The sequence below is a fragment of the Taeniopygia guttata genome, chromosome 8 (genome assembly GCF_048771995.1).
Source record: "Taeniopygia guttata chromosome 8, bTaeGut7.mat, whole genome shotgun sequence".
NCBI lineage: Eukaryota > Metazoa > Chordata > Aves > Passeriformes > Estrildidae > Taeniopygia > Taeniopygia guttata.
Window position 1 is genome coordinate 24,145,456 of NC_133033.1, and position 19,410 is coordinate 24,164,865.

General features: G+C 45.2%; 1 protein-coding gene across 2 annotated transcripts; it reads right to left on the reverse strand.

Moving 5' to 3' along the window:
* Positions 1-17: 17 nt before the first annotated feature.
* On the reverse strand, positions 18-16,662 carry IVNS1ABP (influenza virus NS1A binding protein). Of its 2 annotated transcripts, none has more exons than XM_030279467.4 (15): positions 16,315-16,662; positions 10,626-10,857; positions 9,301-9,427; positions 8,824-8,993; positions 8,661-8,736; positions 7,763-7,936; positions 7,266-7,391; positions 5,790-5,897; positions 3,605-3,731; positions 2,871-3,095; positions 2,675-2,796; positions 2,379-2,505; positions 2,166-2,297; positions 1,859-2,032; positions 18-1,434 (listed from the first exon to the last, which is right to left on the reverse strand). In XM_030279467.4, exons 3-15 carry the CDS (start codon positions 9,409-9,411, stop codon positions 1,181-1,183), a joined length of 1,926 nt encoding a protein of 641 aa, XP_030135327.2. In that variant the 5' UTR covers positions 9,412-9,427; positions 10,626-10,857; positions 16,315-16,662; the 3' UTR covers positions 18-1,180. The 2 variants fall into 2 exon arrangements, with proteins under 2 accessions (XP_030135327.2, XP_030135329.2); XM_030279469.4 differs by lacking the exon at positions 16,315-16,662 and adding an exon at positions 11,316-11,583.
* Between the last annotated feature and the right edge of the window lie 2,748 nt (positions 16,663-19,410).

Here is a 19,410-nt window from a genome sequence, read left to right on the forward strand (position 1 = left end):
CGCCTGTGGTGCAAGGGTTTCCCAAAAGGTACCTTTAATGTGTTTGCAGCAGCAGCAAGCAGTCAGTGCTAGTTTTGGCACCCAGAGTTAGATGTGCAGCACTACACATTAGACACCAAGTCATCCCACCCCAACGTTTGATCCATAGGAGCAGAGAAAGTGAACTAAAACAGGACTATGAGCACATACAAAATCAAGTTATTTGTGTTCTATCATACTTCCAGCTGGCAATATTAAAAATAAACTTAAGACGGGTACTACAACACATTTTCTTTGCCAGCTGGCAAGAGTTTAAAACCCATGAGACCCACCCACCCCCCCCGCAAACTGTTGTTGTTGTACAAAGATCAGCTCACCCAGCGTAACAAAACTGCTGTACAGAAAGCATGCTCTGCGTTCTCCTCAAAACACTTGGAGCCAGAATCCTTTTCCCACCCTAGAAAGTTTGGGTGCGTCATGTCCAGAAACCCTGTGCAGCTCTAAGGAAGGTGGTGCACACTAACTCACACTATTGCAGCAGAGGCAGCAGCTCACCTGTGGGGGCAATCCACTGTCCCACTCGGGCTCTAGGAACTCCAAGGCTGTCTCTTTCTTTCAATAACCATTTATCTGCCATTTGCATTTCAACAGACAAAATACTCTGCTGAGTATATAAAAACCGTTATAAAAAGGCAATTGTAAAAGATAAGGTATTAGCAGAGGCATGTCAGCTTTTTTTTAATTAAAAAAATAGCCATTATATCTATTTAAATAAGGCTTCTTGTTACAGATTGTTCCAGTTACTGAAGGAAACCAAGGCCTGATGAAAGAAAAAAACATTATCCCCCACAAATGTTACCCTTCCTGCCCCAAGAACACACCTCCAAGAAGTCATCCAATGTGCAAACTGACAAATACTGGGGGAAGCTCCTGAAATGATATGCCCAGTCTAGTTTCTCTCGCATTATCATCAAAATCTTAAAACCAAAACCTTTAAAGTTCTAAAATACACAAAAAAACCCTTCATCTCAATATTTTTTCCAAAACAAATATATACAGCACGTTAATATGCAATATGCAAAAGCTCTGTGTTGCTGTTGGCAACATCTATGCCCTCCCCACCCCTATTCACAGGTGTACCTCTAACTGAAACACAATTACATCACTAAGCCTGTTAGTTTGAAAAGGGAATTTAATTCACTTAAAACTTGTAAATTTTGGTGTAGGGGCTCCACTCATTTGACTCTGGATTATAGACCTCAAGTGTGTTCAAGAACTCATTGCCATCAAAGCCCCCCACTGCATAAATGGTGTTGGCCACGGTGGTGATGCCGGCGTTGCTCCTGGGCGTGGTCATGCTGCCCATCATCTTCCACTCGTTCCTGGCAGGGTCGTACATCTCCACGCAGTTCACCGCGTGTGCGCCGTCAAACCCTCCAGCCACAAAGAGCTTGCCTGTGGGAGGAAAGGAGCCACGCTCACTGCTCAGCACCAGCTGGCCCTGTGCTCCCTCAGGGGGCTCAACAAAGCCACAAGGGACTGTGGTGCTGTTGCAGATCTTTGCCTGGTCAAGGTCTGCACTTACAGGAGCAATCTGCTTTGGGGCTTCTGCCCATGACAGCTGACAGGAATTTGATTCAGAGTAAGAGCAAAGCCCAAATTCAAACAGGTGCAGCTCTGAAAGCTGCACAGTGGCATTTTCAGAACAAAGGGGTGGGGTGACTGCCCCACAACCAACTGAGTTTTGCTTTTTCATTAAAACTGGGCATTTAACCAGGCTCCTACTGTATTGTTTCCTGTCCATAAAGGAGCCAAACTTTGTATTCTACTTGCATCAGAACAAACATGAAAGGCCCCGAGGCAGCAGCCCCAGCCCTACCATCACGGACAGCCACGCCGGCGCCGCGCCGTGCCACGTTCATGGGAGCCATCAGGGTCCAGGTGTTGTTCTCGGGGTTGTAGCGCTCCACGCTGTTGAGGCAGTTCCAGGACTCGGCCCCGCCGATGATGTACAGGTACCCCCCCAGCTCACACACAGGCGACTGGTGCCTCCCTGCAACCAAAGCTGGCACAGTCAGCCACCAGCAGCAGCCCACAGCAGCAGCGACTCCAAGGGGCTTTGCTTCGGTGCAGTTCTGCTGTTGCCCTTTTCTCCCCATCCCTGCCCAGCTCCCCAGCAAACTTACGGATGTTAAGGGGAGTACAGCTTGTCCAAGCCTTTGTTACAGGATCAAACACATCACAGTTCTTCAGTCCTTTCTGGCCATAGGGATCAGAACCACCCACAATGTACAGCTTTCCATTCAGGGCACACACTCCTGTTGACGGAGGGAAGAATGGCAAGTGAGCAAGAACCGGCTGAGTCTCCAGCCCCCAGCTGAGTGCTGCAGAGGCCTCACCTGCGTTGCAGCGGTTGGTCCGCAGCTCGGGAACAGGGGTCCAGTCATCGATCTCGGGCTCGTACATCTCTCCACAGCTCAAGTCATCCGAGTGGCCGTTTGACCCACCCACGACGTACAGCTGCCCCTGAGAGAACAAACCAACACCCATCACCTCTCAGCACACCAGTCAGCTCGTGAGCACTCAGGTAACCATGGAACTACAGTGCAACAACTTCTGGAGCCAGCCTGTTCAGTGTGCCCTGTTCAGCTCAGCCCAGGTGGGGTCCCACAGGCTTGTTCCCCACCCCACACACCATCAGCACTGCCATCTGGAACCGGGCCCTCGGCGTCCTCATGGGCGCGATGAACGTCCAGGTGTCCTTCTCAGGGTCGTAGCACTCCACGGTGCGCAGGCACTCCTCCCTGTTGTAGCCCCCTGCAAGCGAGAGGTTACTGGCCCCACGTTCAGACGCCCGGCCCAGCCCGGCCCGCGGCCGCGCCCCGGCTCACCCGCAGCGATGAGCCTGCCGTTCAGCTCGGCCGTGCCCAGCCCCGAGCGCGCGTACTGCATGGGGGACATGGGCTTCTCCACCAGGTCGCTGGGCTGCAGCTCGAAGCTCAGGCTCTTCAGCAGCCGCGGGGTGCTCGAGGGGGAGCTCTGCGGGCTGTTGCGGCCGTGCAGGAAGATCACGCACAGCACCCCGTCCAGCACGGCCAGGCACAGGTACGTGTTACCTGCGGGGACAGCACACCGCCACCGTCACCAGGGCCGCCTGAAGGGGGACTGAGCGGGATGCCAAATGGGCTCTGCTGGTTGTGCCACTCCCCTTGGCAGCGTGGCAACTTCATTTTTGCAGGTTACTGGTTCCGAAAGTGTTATTGAGAACTGTGCTTTAGATACTAAAAGAGTGCTCAAAGGACTTACGACAGCAACTTGAACATGTGCTGGGAATCCCTTGCACAAACAGCTCTGTTAATTAACTATGGACTGCCTGTGTCCTTAGGATTTTCTGGGAAAATTATGACACACCATGGATTTAGTTGATAAGGAACCGAAATGTATGTCATCTCAGTTTGGCCCAGGTACATCTGAAGCACCCTACAAATTACTTGACTTGTATCATCAGTAAGAAGAAACACCTCAGCATTAGTCAAAGATGTGAAGGAAATCCCCAGGGAGCAGAAGGAGGCAGGTACCCGAGAGGAGACACATCTGTTAGACAACCCCTGCCCCTGTTACTCACTCGAAGTCTTCTCTGAAGCAATGATTTTCCACTCGTGTTTAGGACTCTGAACAGTAGCATTTGGAGAAAGACTTCCAGAGGAGCTGCTACTGATCTGCTTGTGATCATTCTCACGTGGTGGCCTCTTCTGCAAAATCAAAAGGTAGCTACAGAAACCTAGCCAGAAACTACAGCTCCTTTTACCTCTCCTTCTCTGAGACACTGTGTAGCTACTCCGGAGCACGCTCGCCTACCACCTCCGCAGAGCAGCATTTATAGCACATCTATATTTTCAGCAGAACATCTTGCCTGCCCAGAAACAGTGGCCAAAAACCACCCTACACTTTTCTCCTGGAACTCACTTTATCCTGTGACTGCAGCTTTGTAGTGCTGGTGCAGGACTGCAAATCCCTGAAACAAGTGTGCATTTCTAGCAGGATTTACAAATGTAAGGAAAGAACTACACGCAGCTGGAAAGAACTGAGCTACCACATAGGAACCTCACTCCCAAGGTCTGCTTCTGGAGCTTGAGTTAATTATATAATGCTGTTTGGAAGTGAATTAACTATTCTCTTCATTCCCTGAAGACAAACTAATTTCACCTCAGTTCCCCTTTGTACTCAGATTAGCTGTTTCTTGGATTTTACTCCCTTGATACTTCCACTAACAAGAGATTTCTTCTTTCTTTTCATTTCCATTTAAATTTATACTGTAGCTTACATTATTTTACTCTATTAAGAAAAAACTCAGAATTCACAGTTTCAGCATAGTTGGCTGAGTTGTTGAGGCTCTTCCCGAAGCACAGAAGTTACTGTGCTGTCTACACTGCTCAGCAGCAGTTTATGACCACAGTCCCAGGTCTTCGATGCTTGCACAGTTCCCTGGAGCCTGATCTCCATGGAAACTGTCACAAGACTTCAGAAACACATCACCCAACTCAGATAACCTCACACAGAGGAGCTGCATTGCTAAGCTCAGCTCACCGTGACAAGCAGTGCACTTGGAGTGACGTTTTTTTATTCCTGAACCTTCATCCAATTATCCACTTAAGTATTATCTTTAAATTGCCTCGACAGCAACATAAAATACAAAGTTTTGTAATGTAAAAGTTACAATTTTTCTAGGACTGGCATCTAGGGGATTTTTAGTGGTAGTTCCCTCAACTGTTTAGGAATGTCTGAAGTTGGTGATTTTTCTCATTAGAAAGGATTTGTAGAAAATCATTGACAAGTCCTAGTCTTAATTCTGAAAATGAAATTTCTTAACATTCACGTCTCTGCTTCTAATCATTATAAGTGGTATCCAGAGGTGGAGAACCCTGTGAAGGCTTTCTAAAAACAATTAACAAAATGGAAAATTAGCTGGCTTTTCCTCTTCCTCTCATTTCACTTCTAAAATCCACATTCTGGGATGGACAGTGTTTTACACATTAGCTAAGAATTTCATAAAGGAAACTTTTTGTATGAACATGTTTCACCATTAGAAAATATTACAATGTATTTGCTTCAAATTCATAAATTTAAACCAAGTTCATTTGTATAAAGCAACTGATAATTTACAACTGTTAGTCCTTTTTTATTCTTTCTATCTTAGCCTGTGTTTGTACTAAGCCATGTGGTTTTCTGTAGTTCATAAGGATTACACCTGGTAAGAAATAAAAAATAAAACCATAAAAAAAACAACCTCTCAAAAAGCCCAGGAGTGATTTGCACTTGGTCAAAGCATCAGAGATTTGGCAGCTACACCACCAGTGCAGCTGAACAAAAGAAGCGGACACTGGCAGCTGAAGGATTAGAACTTGGATCTGGAATCTTTTTCTGGGCCAAAATTAACCAGACACATTCCCCACTGCAAGCCAAGCAGTCCGTGTCTCTCTACAGTCTCTGGGAACTCTACAATGTCCCAACTGACTTCCTACAGCTGAGTGCTTGTCTGCCTCTTCTTTCTTCTAACAGCCAGGATTGATTTTGAAGTCAGAATTAGAGCACTCTGTTGTGCAAAGGCTGAGAGTCAGCCCAGCCTGCCAAAGAGACGGAAGCTGAGAGCACATCATGGCTGCAGCAGCTCCCAGCCAGACACCTTCTCCTGGTGCATTTCTCCACTACAGCACCTGCTGCCTTCTCTGCCAGCAGAACACAAGACTTCAGGTGTGCTGTAAACTGCTCCAGTCTACCTGGGGTTACCTGAGACTGTCTGCAATTGGTACCTGCACAAACTGAATGTGGTCATCATCACTGCCATACACCTCAGCCTGTCCATCTAGCAGATTTCCATCAAGCAGCTTGTGATCAGCTGAGTAGTACAGCGTTTGCACCTGCAAAAACAACAACAGAACACCCATGTGGCTGCTGTCTCTGTGCTCCTCAGCTACAGGCACATTACCCCAGGCACCACACTGCTCGTCAGCTCATCTCAAGCTCGCACAGTGGCAAAACTAAAAGGAAGCAGATGTCATGGTGGCAATCTTCAAACAGGGGGTGAAGGTTCCTTACTTTCTCAGCTTGAGAGAAATCTTCATTTTCCATGGGCTTCTGCTGTTTTCCCAGCACAGAAACATTAGACAAGCAAAAGGCACATTAATTTGCAGTTACACAAATTCACAATCTCATGCAAGCATTTTCCTTATCCCTGCACACAAGTTTTCTGCTATGAAAAATACACATATTTATCTCCATCATAAAAGGCCAAGAGAAGCCAACAGACTCTAAAAGAAAGGTATGGGAATGAGGGAAGACAACACAAATTTAAGTTCTGGAAGAAACTGTTGTCCACCACTGAAACTAGATGCAGCTGTTTCAATGAAATGCATCTTAATTTCAACATGATCAAAGCTTTTAAATTACTTTCTCCAAGAGGAAATATACACTTGAGATTATACGACAGCATCAACATGTACTTTTGCCTAGACAAGTGTTTCTGGGGATCTTTTGTCCTTGTAATAGCAGATTTTGAAAATTTTGAAGAATTTAACAAGATTTGGTAAAGTCCGTTTGCTGGAGCCAATTAAAAATTTTGTCTCCCCTGTAATTTTGCCATTAAACACTGCCCAGGCTACATCTATCACTAGTATTCATGAGAAAAGCCATTTAACAACACAAAGTTTCAAAATAATGCATCCTGTAAAGGAGTAAGTAAACACCATTAAATCATCATGATCGTTCTCTGCCCACAGCGGATTTTCTTAGGAGCACTGGGGCAGGACTGCTGCTTCTGTACGTGTCAATACACTTGAGGCTCTTCTTGGTTCTTCAGCCTTGGTATCCTAGTTTTGTTAATAAACCTATGGGGAGATAAACCAATGGGGAGGAACAACCATTAGAAGCTTTTACCTACTGTGCATTTACAAGCAAAACCTGCAAAGGAAAACATCACCAATCTATGGCAAGTCTCAGTACCACCTCCCCAAACTAAAGCAGATACAGGCCACTCTGAGGCTACTATACAGCAACGGGGAGCAAAAAGGAAAGTGAAGACCAGACTGAACAGTGCATTCAGCTCACCTGAACACCCCCCCAGTTTCTCAGCTTAGGGGTACCTACAGCAAAATTTAAATTCTTTAGGGTCAGTTTAAAAAGTGAAGGAAAAAAATCAAAAAGAAAAAAAATGGGATCATCCTTCATATTGGCTTTTTTGGGGTTTTTTTAATGATTAATCCCAAAATCCCATTTTCTTGAAGACTAACCTCTTCCATTAGATCTTCCAGGCTGCCTCCGTTCTCCCAGATGCTGCGCTGTACCCAGTTGATTACCTTTGTGTACAATTTGCCATTGCTGGGTAGGCCAACATTGTCTTCCAGCATTATTTCAAGCTTGAGAGAGAAGAGAAAAGATTACTTACTCTCTAGGAATAACCCTGTAGCATGCTGTACTCTATAAAATAAGCACGACTCTCTCTTTTCCACAGAGCCAGAAAACACCACAAGGAACTTTCAGCCTATGGAACTAGGAAGCACATTTAAATACAATCACCTTTTAGACCTGGAAAGGGTGACAGCATGTGTTCTCTACAGTTAAGGTTCACAGCAGTAAGAATAGCACACAGATCCAGAATTGTTACATTACTGCAAGCAGTCGGTACACCAAGCTTTCCTGCCTCCAAAAGGGAAGGAAATCCTAGCTGCTCCTCAGGTTGCTTTTTGGAAATCCTGTACCAGAAGGAATTCTACAAACTTAAGCTAACCTTTAACCGTGGGAGCTTGAGAAATTCCTCCTGTTCTGAAATCTCTACAAGGTGTTCCTGAATGTAGCCATCGATCTTGTTCAACAACCGAGAGTCTCCCATGCAGCTGGCGAAGTTCCGGTACGAGATGCAGCTCTGCACGTCCATCTTGGAGAGCAAATAGTCACCACAGACCTGGCAATGACAGAGCTGCAGCTTAGTGTACAAACACACAGTTTTTATACATTGAAATTATCTATCCCAACGTACAGCAGCTTCTAACTGCAGAGTAGTAACATGGCTCTGCTGTCATCCCCACGCCAGTGCTGTAAAGGGAATGTTGCCTTCCACAGGAGTACGCATCTCTTAAATGAAAAAGACACTTTTGGAAGCTACTGACATCTACATTGACCCCATGCTTTTCTACTTAACACTTATTCAAAAGTAGTTCTCAGTCAGGTGAGCTAATAAACCCAATTCACTTTTAAAGGTTGTCCCTATCTGCAGCTAAGGGTATTTCCAAAGTCAATCACTACCAAATTTATGTTCGGGAATACGTGAATTATTATTTTTCTAACAGACTTACAGGTTTGTTCACACTCCCAACACAACCAAGCACAGCACTGCTGCCACAGACCTGAAGGTAAGGAATCAGCCAAGATTTGAAGCTGTTCTTCTTACACAGGTGCACAAATACAAAACATAACTTCAGGGAACACCCTGGCACCAAGACAGCTCAAGTGGAAGCAACACATCCAGCTGGCACCAAATCAATACAGTGCTAAGGAACATCGCCAGTAGCTTTGTGCTGAGCACTTCTTCCACAGAAGCACCAGGTTTTGGCCTGTTAACACCAAAAGGTGCAATGCTGTCAGCCTGGGAAGGCAGAATGGACTTCCAGAAGAGCTGAGAACTGTACCTGCTTAACCCTCTCCATCTTCAACTTCTTTGCTGCAGAGTATACATCTTTTACCAGCTCTTTATCAGCTTTCAACCTATTAAATAGAGAAATTTGCCTCTTATTATTCTGAATTTTCAAATCAAAGTCTATCATCTCTCTAGGTACTGTGAGAACTACTTACTGAGCAGTATAGGCATAATTCAACAGAACTTCAACAGCTTCTGGGTTGAGATCATCGAATTTCACATGGGAAACTCCATGACAGTCGCTGTCAGTGTTGAAGATTTCAAACAGGTAGGGACTGCAGCATGCCAGCACGGCTCGGTGCGCCAGCATCTCATGTCCACACACCTTTATGTCAAACACAAACAAGCCCATGTGCTGGTGAGGATTTTTTGTAATTACCTTTGTATTTTCACAATATGCAGGCCTACTCAGGTCAGTGCCACATTTCAAATCAATTTTTTGAACCAACGGTCTCCAGCTCAAAGTTACCATCACTTCTCTCCAAGTGCACCCCATTTGGATATTTTTTAGTATGCATTTATCAGAAAAATGGGCTTCTAAAATCTGACATCTCCCAGTCTGTGAAGCAACAGCTTCACCTGGTGTAACCCCCACATCCCCCCAGGCACCCCACGGGGCAGGGCACAGGTACCTGGAGGCGGACGTCGCAGAACTGACCGCTCTTCCGTAAGGCGTTGAGTTTGGCAACAGACGACTCGATGAAGTTCTCATCCTCAAACATCAAATATCCGTTGGGAATCATTTTGGTGTTGGTCTGGCTGCACATGCAATGGGCAAAGGTTACACACACAGAATTTTGCTTCAGTGCAGCAGTACTAGCAACACTGTTTGCAAACAAACACACAGGGGGCATTAATGGATTAATCATTTTCAGGGATTGAGGCCACAACTTTTAATGCATCCATATCACTTCAGCAGGTACTGGGTTCAAAACCACAGGCTGAATCTGTGCCAGCTCTGTGGGAGCAAGCTGGGAGCCACTGGATTACACGGATTCTCTTCCCTAAGGATATTTTTTGGTAGATCCATTCCCAGCTAACATTATTCATCACCACTTTCCACTCTTTACCACTCTGGTCCAGCTGCAATTTTTGCAGACAAAAAATCCAGCTACATTGAAAAATAAGAACTGAGAATTTAAAGTAGTTTGTGAAGTAGGATAGATAAACATTTTCTGTTTAACTTTATAGTAATGACTCAGTATTTTAGAGCAGCTGGAAGTCATGAAAGAACATTATGACCAACAAAACAGACATAATTGAATAAATTCTGAACAATAATAATGTATTTTTAGTCATCTCAAAGCTAGAACAACTTCCCCTGAAGACCTCAGCCATACACAAAAATATCACCTCAGGGAGATCAGTCTAAGACTGGATAAATAACTTCAGGAAACTTTAATTTTTTTATCTGGAAGCTATTCCATAGCTCCTTTAATTGATTCCTTTTCAGTTAACCACTTTCCAAATAAGAAGCCAATTAAAAATACTAAACTATTACCCTTACGTGACTTAATAAATTTCAAATAGTAATTTAAAACAAAAAATAGATTTGTAATTTTGAGCTGCTAACATACACAGATGCACAGTTACCTTAAAAACCTTAGAGTATATGTGGGACTCTACTAATGTTACCTGTAACAATTTTTATTTCCATCTCAAGTTTAAGAAAATTCTGAAGATCACACTAAATACGAAAACTCCAAACCAGAAGAAGTGGACTGTAAAAATCAGTAACAAAAATACCAAGGCTCCTACAAAATACTTCTAGTGTTAATCCATCTATTTTAAATTCACTTATTACTGCAAGTATACAACCCTAAACTGGCAACAATAATCTTACTTACAAACATTCATTTGTTGTGTTTTATTAAAGAAAAGACACAAAGATTTTAAATTTACATAATTTCAGCAGAAGTATTAACTACTGTATACCCAAATTAATGATACAACTTACCAAGCAAATATATAACTGTAAATTTAAAATAGCCCAATGGTATCACTGTGTTAGAACAGAGCACTTGAGTTTCAGGATCCCCTGATAGGGAAGATGTTTGTGGAAATGCAAAAGCAGATGTGTGTTTGCAGCTGCAATATGGATTCCAAAACTATCAGGCTTGAAGATGATGTAATATAGTCCTTGTGAGCTATAGACATGAATTTCTTCTGTGATAGTCATGCATCATAACCTGCAATAAAGGAGAAGGTATCAAGTAAGGACAATAAATAGTGCTGCCACGTATTTCACATAAAATTTGATTCACAGTCCTGACCCAAACAAACAAGTTTTTCTTCACAAACAAGCTGGGGTTGTTTTATTTTTGCTATTGTTTTCTGGGGGGTTTTTGGGTTTTTTTTCCCCACAAAAAGCAAGCAGCCTCAAAAATTCCATATTGACACTAATATATCCTTGTGCCTAATAAGAGATCAAGCACATCATCGCTATAACTCTGGAGACAAGAAAAGGTCTAAATCAGTGCTTAGGAAAAAAGTTAGAACAGCTAAATCCCATATTTAGCCAACTCCTTACAACTCTGCCCTTCAGCACATCCTATTATCATTATTGCTTCCACAAGTAGGTAACTCACAAGTAACACAACAGAAATGACTCCATTTTCTAAAAGAACACAGTCCACAAGCCTCCTACCTTCAGCTCTTCTTGTGCTCATCTACTTATAGCCTTCTTCTACCGAATGCCTAAAATTGTCTGAAGATGGATTAAGGACATGTCTGAAATGACTGGGCATGTCTCCAGTCTCCGCTACCTCCAGAAAGATTTATAAAGTCGGGAATCTGTATGACAGCTTTCTTTGGTAAAAGGTCTCTCTGCCACTCTGGGAACAGACCCTTTTGGGCTCTGGTTGAGCTCGGCACTGGCAGTGCAGACTGAGGTGGCTTTGCTGGGAATTCACGTGCTGGTGAGCTCTTTATGCTGAGATTTTTCGGGGAGGGGAGAAGAGGAGGAGGAGCAGCAGCAGGGAGGGAACAGGCAACAAACACTCACTCTGGAACTTTCCATGACCCCGGTGCCACCTCAGGAAAACATCAATCACTTCAGTTCCAACACTATATTTGTATCCACAGAATAAATGCCACATTGGGAACTGGGTTTCCTAAAAATAGGTGCAGCTCATTTCTCCTTGTCAAAAACTAAAAGTGCCCTCCGTTGCAGGGAAGAGAACCTTGTGACCGTGGTGCACGGCCAGCACTCAGCCCAGGGGTGACTTTGGCAGGAGCAGTACCTGCCCGGTGCCCGGGCAGCCCAGCAGCTCCAGCGGGAGGCTGATTCCCGGGAGCAGCAGAGGGCATTGTCCCACCATGTACCAGCTCCACGGACACTGCCTCCACTCCCACAGCCAGGCACACAGGAGATTCCAGCCAGCAGAGAACTGTGCAGGCTCTGGAGCAGGCACAGCCACACAGTCTGGAGAAGGGAACACCTGCTCCCAAGCACAGCAGCATCCCACATCACAGAACACAGCAACCCGGAATGCCGGGGCGCTGCAGGAGCAGCACCCCTGCACACAATTCCATCAACGACTGCAACGCTTTCTGCTTCGGTGGGAAAAGAAATCTCACAAAAAGCTGAGATTAAAGAATAAAAAATTAAGGTATATTCTTTTTGTAATCCTACAGGCGAGTCAAGGAGTAACAAATATTGTTTAATTAGGCATTTGGCAGTCAACACCTCCCCGTTGGTACAGCTGGCATAATCATTGCAATTTTTAAAGCAAGCAAACTTCTCAAAACAGAACCCAACAGCCTGATGTCCACACCTTCCCCAAAGATTAATCTCAATCAAAACATTTCAAGTCACAGGACAGCTAGTCAAACTATTCTAACTAAATCCTACAATCAGCCTCGCTCAGTTTACATCTTTGGGCATGTCTTGTCACATTCTGCTGTAACACATCAGTTTTATTTCCAATGTTCTAACTCTGCCATACATAATTGTTTGGGACCTTCAAGACCTAAGAAGGTTATCCAAAATAGTTCTGGACTGAAATGGAAGATTTGGCTGTCTGTTAAAATCCTCCTTTGTGTGAGACACCAGTCCCATGCAGACGCATTTATGTCCCTAATGGTATTTTGGAATCTGAATATCGAGGAAGTTGAACATCTTAAGTACTGCCACAGAGTTTCAACACTGTTTTGTGTGTCATGGCTAATATTATTACTCAAAACAGCATTAAACAGCACAAGCAGATTCACAACTTTCCATATTTTGGTTTGGAGTACTGCTGCTAGAACACAACCCAAGCTATCAGCCAAACTGCAAAGTCAAGAATACTGTTTATTCTGCATTAAAGGTCCTAAACAGGTACTGCAAATAAACTCTTTCCTTTAAATTATTTTTTTTAAATCAAAATCACTTTGTCACTACTCTCCCCTCTTTGATTATATTCCCTTTTAGCTCAGCACATAGAGAACTCTGTCTTTTTTTTAATAATTAACCAGGATTTTAAATTTTTTTAAGCCAAGTGAGTTGTTCCCAGATGACTGTCAGCCAGGTAAAGCCAGGTGCCTCTGACACCATCACTGTTCAAGTGCAGTCCAAATGCATGTCTTTAAACACATTCAAACTACAGAATGATCATCCCAGAATGGGAACACCACATCCCATTGGAGAAAACTCCTACTTGAGAGCAACTATTCCCTTACTTTTAAAATTATGCAAAAAAACAAACAAACAAAAAAAACAACAACAAAAAAACCAACAGAGTAATGTGTAAACTGTGGATTTTTGTTGCAATTTTAACACTAAGGATTGGTACTGGTGTTGGGGCTGGAGACCCCCTTAGATCAGGCAGGCGTGAATTCACTGAACATCCATCCACATGGTGTGTTCTAGCACCCCAGCTGTTCCCAGGCACAGGAATGCAAGGATTCAAATGTCTGCCCAGCTGCTCCATTTTAAACACAACCTTGCTGCAGTAATTTTGTTTCCTGAACACCTCCTGTTGTGCACAGAGATTTTTCTTTGCCACCTAGGTGCACCACTGGACCATGAGCGAGTCACAGCTCATCGTGCACTCAGAGATAAACTGGCTGCACATCCTGACTTCCAGAAGGGAGATTCCCTCCTTTTCAACTCCTCTATTTCACTGCTGCCCATCTAAAGGTACATTTAAGAAAACTCACCTAAATAGCAAAAAGAAGAAGAATACCAAAAGAAGCCCCAGAGGCAGAGTCACCTTGCCCATGACCTAACAACACAGGGACCATTTCACCTCTCATCTTTAAAACAGCCCATCTTGCATGAGCAGTATCTGCTGTGCCAGTTCTGCACAAACCCTTTAGTCAAATTAATGTACTTCTTCAACTCACAGGTAAAGCACTGCTTTGGGTGAGATACTTGATAATCTTTTGATTTGAAGTCAATACTTGCTGATGTAATGACAGACACTTGATTGACACTTGTGAAACAAAAATGGAATTTAACACCCAGCCAGAGCTTTCTGGCCCAGCTCAGAAGAAATGTAGGTCACACCTACGACTGCTCACAGTCCATTAGCTGCACCAGAATATAAAACCAAAGGTCCTCAAAACACTTATTTCATACAATTAGGATTTATTTATGGTAAAAACACATCATCTTTTCATGTCTGAGTCTGCATTTCGGCAAAACACCAAAGACAAGACATTTATTAACATACTTTATACTACTAAAGTGGCTCAACTTCTTTATACCAGTAATCTAAAGTAAGACTCAGAATTTACAACAATTTTGTTTTCCTTATTCACTTTTCAGTTGCTTTCCACTAAAGATTTAGTCTCACTGATAACTATGATTTGTAGACAAAATTTTTCTATTTCACTGCACATCAACCTCAGTCATGCTCCCATGCCAACAGTGAGGACAGGGAGAAGGAAGATGAATCTTTGCTATCACTGGTTAGGAACTGAAGAGGAAGGACAGAGTATTGTGGACATTTTCCAAAATCTCTTACATGCAGCCCTGGAAGGTGCAATGCTTGGACTGCCCTGTATAGAAAGCAAGCCCAGAGAGCTCTTCCAAACACACTTATGCATGCAGACTTAAAAAATTTATAAGCAGCAGGCTTCATGCTTCAATGTTACGGCTGTTCCAGCGACAACCCTCAGCTGTAACACTCTGGCTGCTCATTCAAGCACTGGCTTCCAGGACTGGCCTCCCACGCTTCTAAACCCCAGCTCTGGTCATTAGTTCCCCTTTTCACATTGGTTCTTCCTTTCCTCTCCTTTCCCACTTTATACTTTTGCTATTGTTGTCACAGTCCTTATCTACATCTTTTTTTCAACCTTCTGCCTCACATCCACTCTACTAAAATCTGAGTTCTTTCCTCCCCTTTTCCCACCCCCTGGGTTTATTTTTTTCTATTAACAGAGACTTCCCACAGTTCTCCAAACATCTGTCACACAACCAAATCACTGAGCTTTGTTTGTATGTCCTCCTTGTCTTCCACCCCCATTCTGGCCAGTTTTTGTGTTTCTCCATCTCCTGCTCCTTAAGAACTGAAGCTGATGAAAATAAAATCAGACTTAATTACAGCAGCTAACACACAGCTTCCTAACTGGAAAGTATTGCCTGAGTGTTGCATCCTGTGCTCCAGGAGTCAGGCTTGTGGCTACAAAATCTGCTTTTGAAAATTAAACCAATCTCACCATCAAAGCACCACTTCCTGCTTGCTTTCTTATTTTCTATCTCTCTGACAGAAGAGAATAGATGTAGTGCTACACACCCATCACTTCAAACAAGAAAAAAAAAAAGTCCTCCTTTCACAAACCACACAAATAAGGAGTGACATGAAACTGTATTTCCACTAGTCTATCACCACACATCTCCTTAGGAAATAACTCAGATGTTTTGCCTCTCACTGTCGGTATTTTTCTACCCTGCATGAAATTAGAACCAATTCAGGTTTTACTATCTGTGGGAATGCTGGGTGAAGGAACAGCAAAAGTGCCAATGCAAAGGCATTTTCTACCTTGAAGCGCCTCTGAAAATTCTAAAAATTTCTGGAAATTGGTGCATGCAGGCAGAAAATAACGTACATCTCCCCAACCACCCCTCAAAAAATCCTAAAAAAAAAAAAAAAAAGAAAAAAACCAAACCGAACTTTGGTCATTCACTCTCATCAGCGTTCCCCAGAAGCACTAATGCGAGCTGACAGCCACTGTTTTTGCTTTATTATCTCCCACTTCCTAGAAACTGGTATAGATGACAGGGAGGGTCATATTGGCAAACAGCTATCAGAACACGCTGCTCATCCCGGAGCGGCTCTTTCCTTCAAAGTCCAGGATTCCCGCGATTCTCTTTTCCATCCCCCCGCCCCCATTCACGGCACGGGTTTGGGACGATGCCACTCCGCGGCTGCAGCGTGGCGCTTCCAGAGGCAGAGCCCGACCTTGGCCCCGCACCCGCACGCGTGGGGAGCCCGGGCATTCCCGGCCGGGGCACACCGCACTCCGGCCGCCGGGGCCCGCCCGCACGCCAGGAGCGGCCCTCACGCCCTTCAGGCCATGCGGACAACCGCGCGGCCCAAGAAAACGGGCCCCGAGCGAGCAACAAAAGCGCCGCGGGGGCTCCGGCTCCCCGGGCCGCCGCCTCCGCCCGCTCCCCAGCCGCGAACAAAGCGCGGCCGCACGGCCCCTGCCCGCCCTACCTGCTGCCTCTGGGCGCGGACGGCGCTGAACATATTGGGAGCCTCCAGAATGCGGGGGAAGAAGACTCGCAGGCGCAGCCCCGGCTGGCCGGGAAGGAGCAGCGGAGGAAGAGAGGGAGCGGAGAGCGGAGGGCGCGGCGCTGCCGAGGGAAGGCGGGAGCGGAGTGGAGAAGCGCGGCCACGGGAGCTGCGGGCACACGCACGGCGCTGCGTCCGAACCCTCCGCCTCCGCGGGGAGGGGAGGAGGCGGGAGGAGAGCGGGGACGGGAGGAGGCGGTGCTGGGCGGCCGCGATCGGCTCCGCTCGGCCGCGAAACGAGTCCGGCCGCCCCGCCCGCCGCGGTGCCTCCGCCTCGGGCTCGGCGGGAAGAGGCGCCGTGCCCCTCGGCGCTGAGGTGGAGGAGGCGGTGGGTCCGGCACCGCCGTGTCCGTGCCGGCTGCTGCCGTGTTGGTCGCGGCACTCAGCCGCGAGCACAACTGGCTCGGTGACCTTTCTTTTTCGGATCCACGACACCCCTTCAGCCACGAGATCCGCCCGGCCGTGACACTCTCTCAGCCGTGACTCTTCCTTGGCCATGTCAGCACCTCAGCTACAGGTTTCCCTCAGTTATTACTCCCCCTCAGCCACGACTGTCCCTCACCCGTTTGCCCCCTCAGCCATTGCTCCCCTTCAGCCATGCTGCCCCCTCAGCTAAGGCTCCCTCCTGCGTTATGAACCCCCTCAGCCATGGCTCCCCCTCAGCCACAGCACTCTCTCATCAATCTGGGCTGTAGTTCAAGGTACCATATCTGTTTGACCAAAAAATACCGTGTTTAATGTTGGGAGCTCTCCCTGGGAGCTTGTTCTCTGTGTGAGACCCCTGACAGCTCCATCTTGCCTCCCCCCCATCACCCTAGAGTCACTCTGGGAACAGCATTTTCCAGATGAACAGCATTTTCAACAGCTGGATGAGTAATTCACCCATGCACTCTTCAGGATAAATTCTGTCTTTCCAGGGAAATTAATTTTTAAACATCCCTGCTGATAAACGAGGGGTATTTGAAGCCCTGTCTGTTCGTTATGTGTTTGCATGCAAACTCCTGATTCACGGCTGGGCCTGAGAGCTGCTGCAAGATCATCATAAATAATCCATGGGCCGGGTAAAGTCTGAGGATCCATGTTTGCTTCCTGATTTAAAGTGCCAAGGTCACCTGGAAGGCAGCATGCACTTCCCTGTCTGAGTGCTTCCTCCGGATTCAAGAGGCCGTCTTGGTCGGGAAACAGGAAACCTGTAGATTACATTAGATACACCTTCAGTGTCTCAGCTGTGCAATGTATGTGATATTTTGCCATATATTATATAATTTCTCTAACACTCTTCAAAAATCTCAGTGGAGAAGCATGTTTCAAGACACTAAAGTTGAGCCATTCTGAGTTTTCATGCATAAAGTGCTTTAAAATACTGAAAATAATGATCTTGTCTCATCAGAAGCAGGCAGAGTCATTAAGCTGTAGGTATATTCCTCACCTGCACATATATCTCAGCTGCAGCTGAGCCCTCTCCAGCTTCTCACCTTGCCTGCAGCAAATTGCAATCCCAACTTCCCACCTCTCTTGAGAAGTTCTTACTGCCTCTTTTCAGTTTTTAAATCACCAGCCGCACCTCAGGGCTGCCTTCCCACTCCCTGCTTTCTTTTTGAATGAAGTTTCTTATCAGGGCTGTGTTAATCAAAGCTGGGAGGGAGAAGGAGCTAAAGGAATGATGATCAAATAGAATGGTGCTGGGATGTTAATTAAGTAAATCTCAAGATTACGCAAGCTGCTCTTCCAGTTTTCTTAGGGATGGAGATGCCTTTATGAATCACCATCAATTTTCACTGTCAGCCACCACATGTGATGTCAGAGAGCAGGAGCAGCAGCTTCCCTACAGCACAGTTAGCAGATGAGTGTTCCCAGTTCTTTTCCCACGGACCCCCTGCAGAACAGGGCTAGGCCAGAAGCTCAGCTCTCCTTTGGCCCAACTGTGTTCTGATCACCCAAACTCACTCCCACTGAAAAAAAGGGTTTCTTCCCTCTGCTCCTTGCTGTGCAATCAACATGAAATTATTTTAAATCGTTAAAACACCCTTACTCTGGATGAAATCCTATGCTGATGGAAGGTGCTTCTGTGACATGCAAATACCTTCATTTCAAATGGCTAGAAACTTTGTAAAACTTCCCAATGCAACTTGTGCTAAACCTTAATTGATTTGTAAAGAAGAATTCATTATGGAAAAGGACTAGTGGATTGAGTTGATAGCAAGTGATGAGTTACTGGGAGCTGAATCAGAACTAATTGTTATGCATGTGGAGGTTCTGGATGTTGTCTCCTGCCATGGAAAATACAGTCTAATGCCTGGAAAGGCCTCTTGTTTGTCATCCAAATGGTGTGTTCTCCCTAAGTCAGGTGCTTGTAGGTGTTCCTGGTGTGGCTCTTCTGCTGGCTTCCACCATGTGTCATACAAAGAGCTGATGTCTCTGGCTATACAAAGGCTTAATGTTATAACATCAAACTCCGCTTCCTGTAGAGCTTTGTCATTAAAACCACCTGAGAGGGGGAAAATACTGTGTTTGGTTAGAGCAAAATATGTGGCTTGGATTGCTGCACTAAAAATGGAGGAAATATAGAAAAAATGTCCCTCTTAGAGGTGAGAATAAGGCCCTTTTTTTATTCTTCATAAGCTGCTCTATAAAATGTGTTTAATTTCATAGTCACATAGTGTTTCTCTGTGGACACAGACTAGCACAGCTCAGTGCAGTGCAGCACCACCAGCCAGAGAATCCAGTCCCTGCTCTTAGTTTAAATAGAAAATTGTTTTTATGAATGAACAGAATGTTTTGTGAAACCAAATACTATTTAGTTCAATAGCCTTTATCATGTATATATTTAAAATATACACAGAGAGATATATATTACAGTTGAAGTTTGTTTGTGTTCTGTGTAATTATAACTTACACCAATCAGCTCATTCCATAACTTTTCCTTCCAGCACTTAGAAAGGTTTTTGATAATTCATTCTGGTCGCAGAAGTACTTGTGAAGAACACGTTTTGTCAGTGCCTTGGCTCTTAGCAGTGA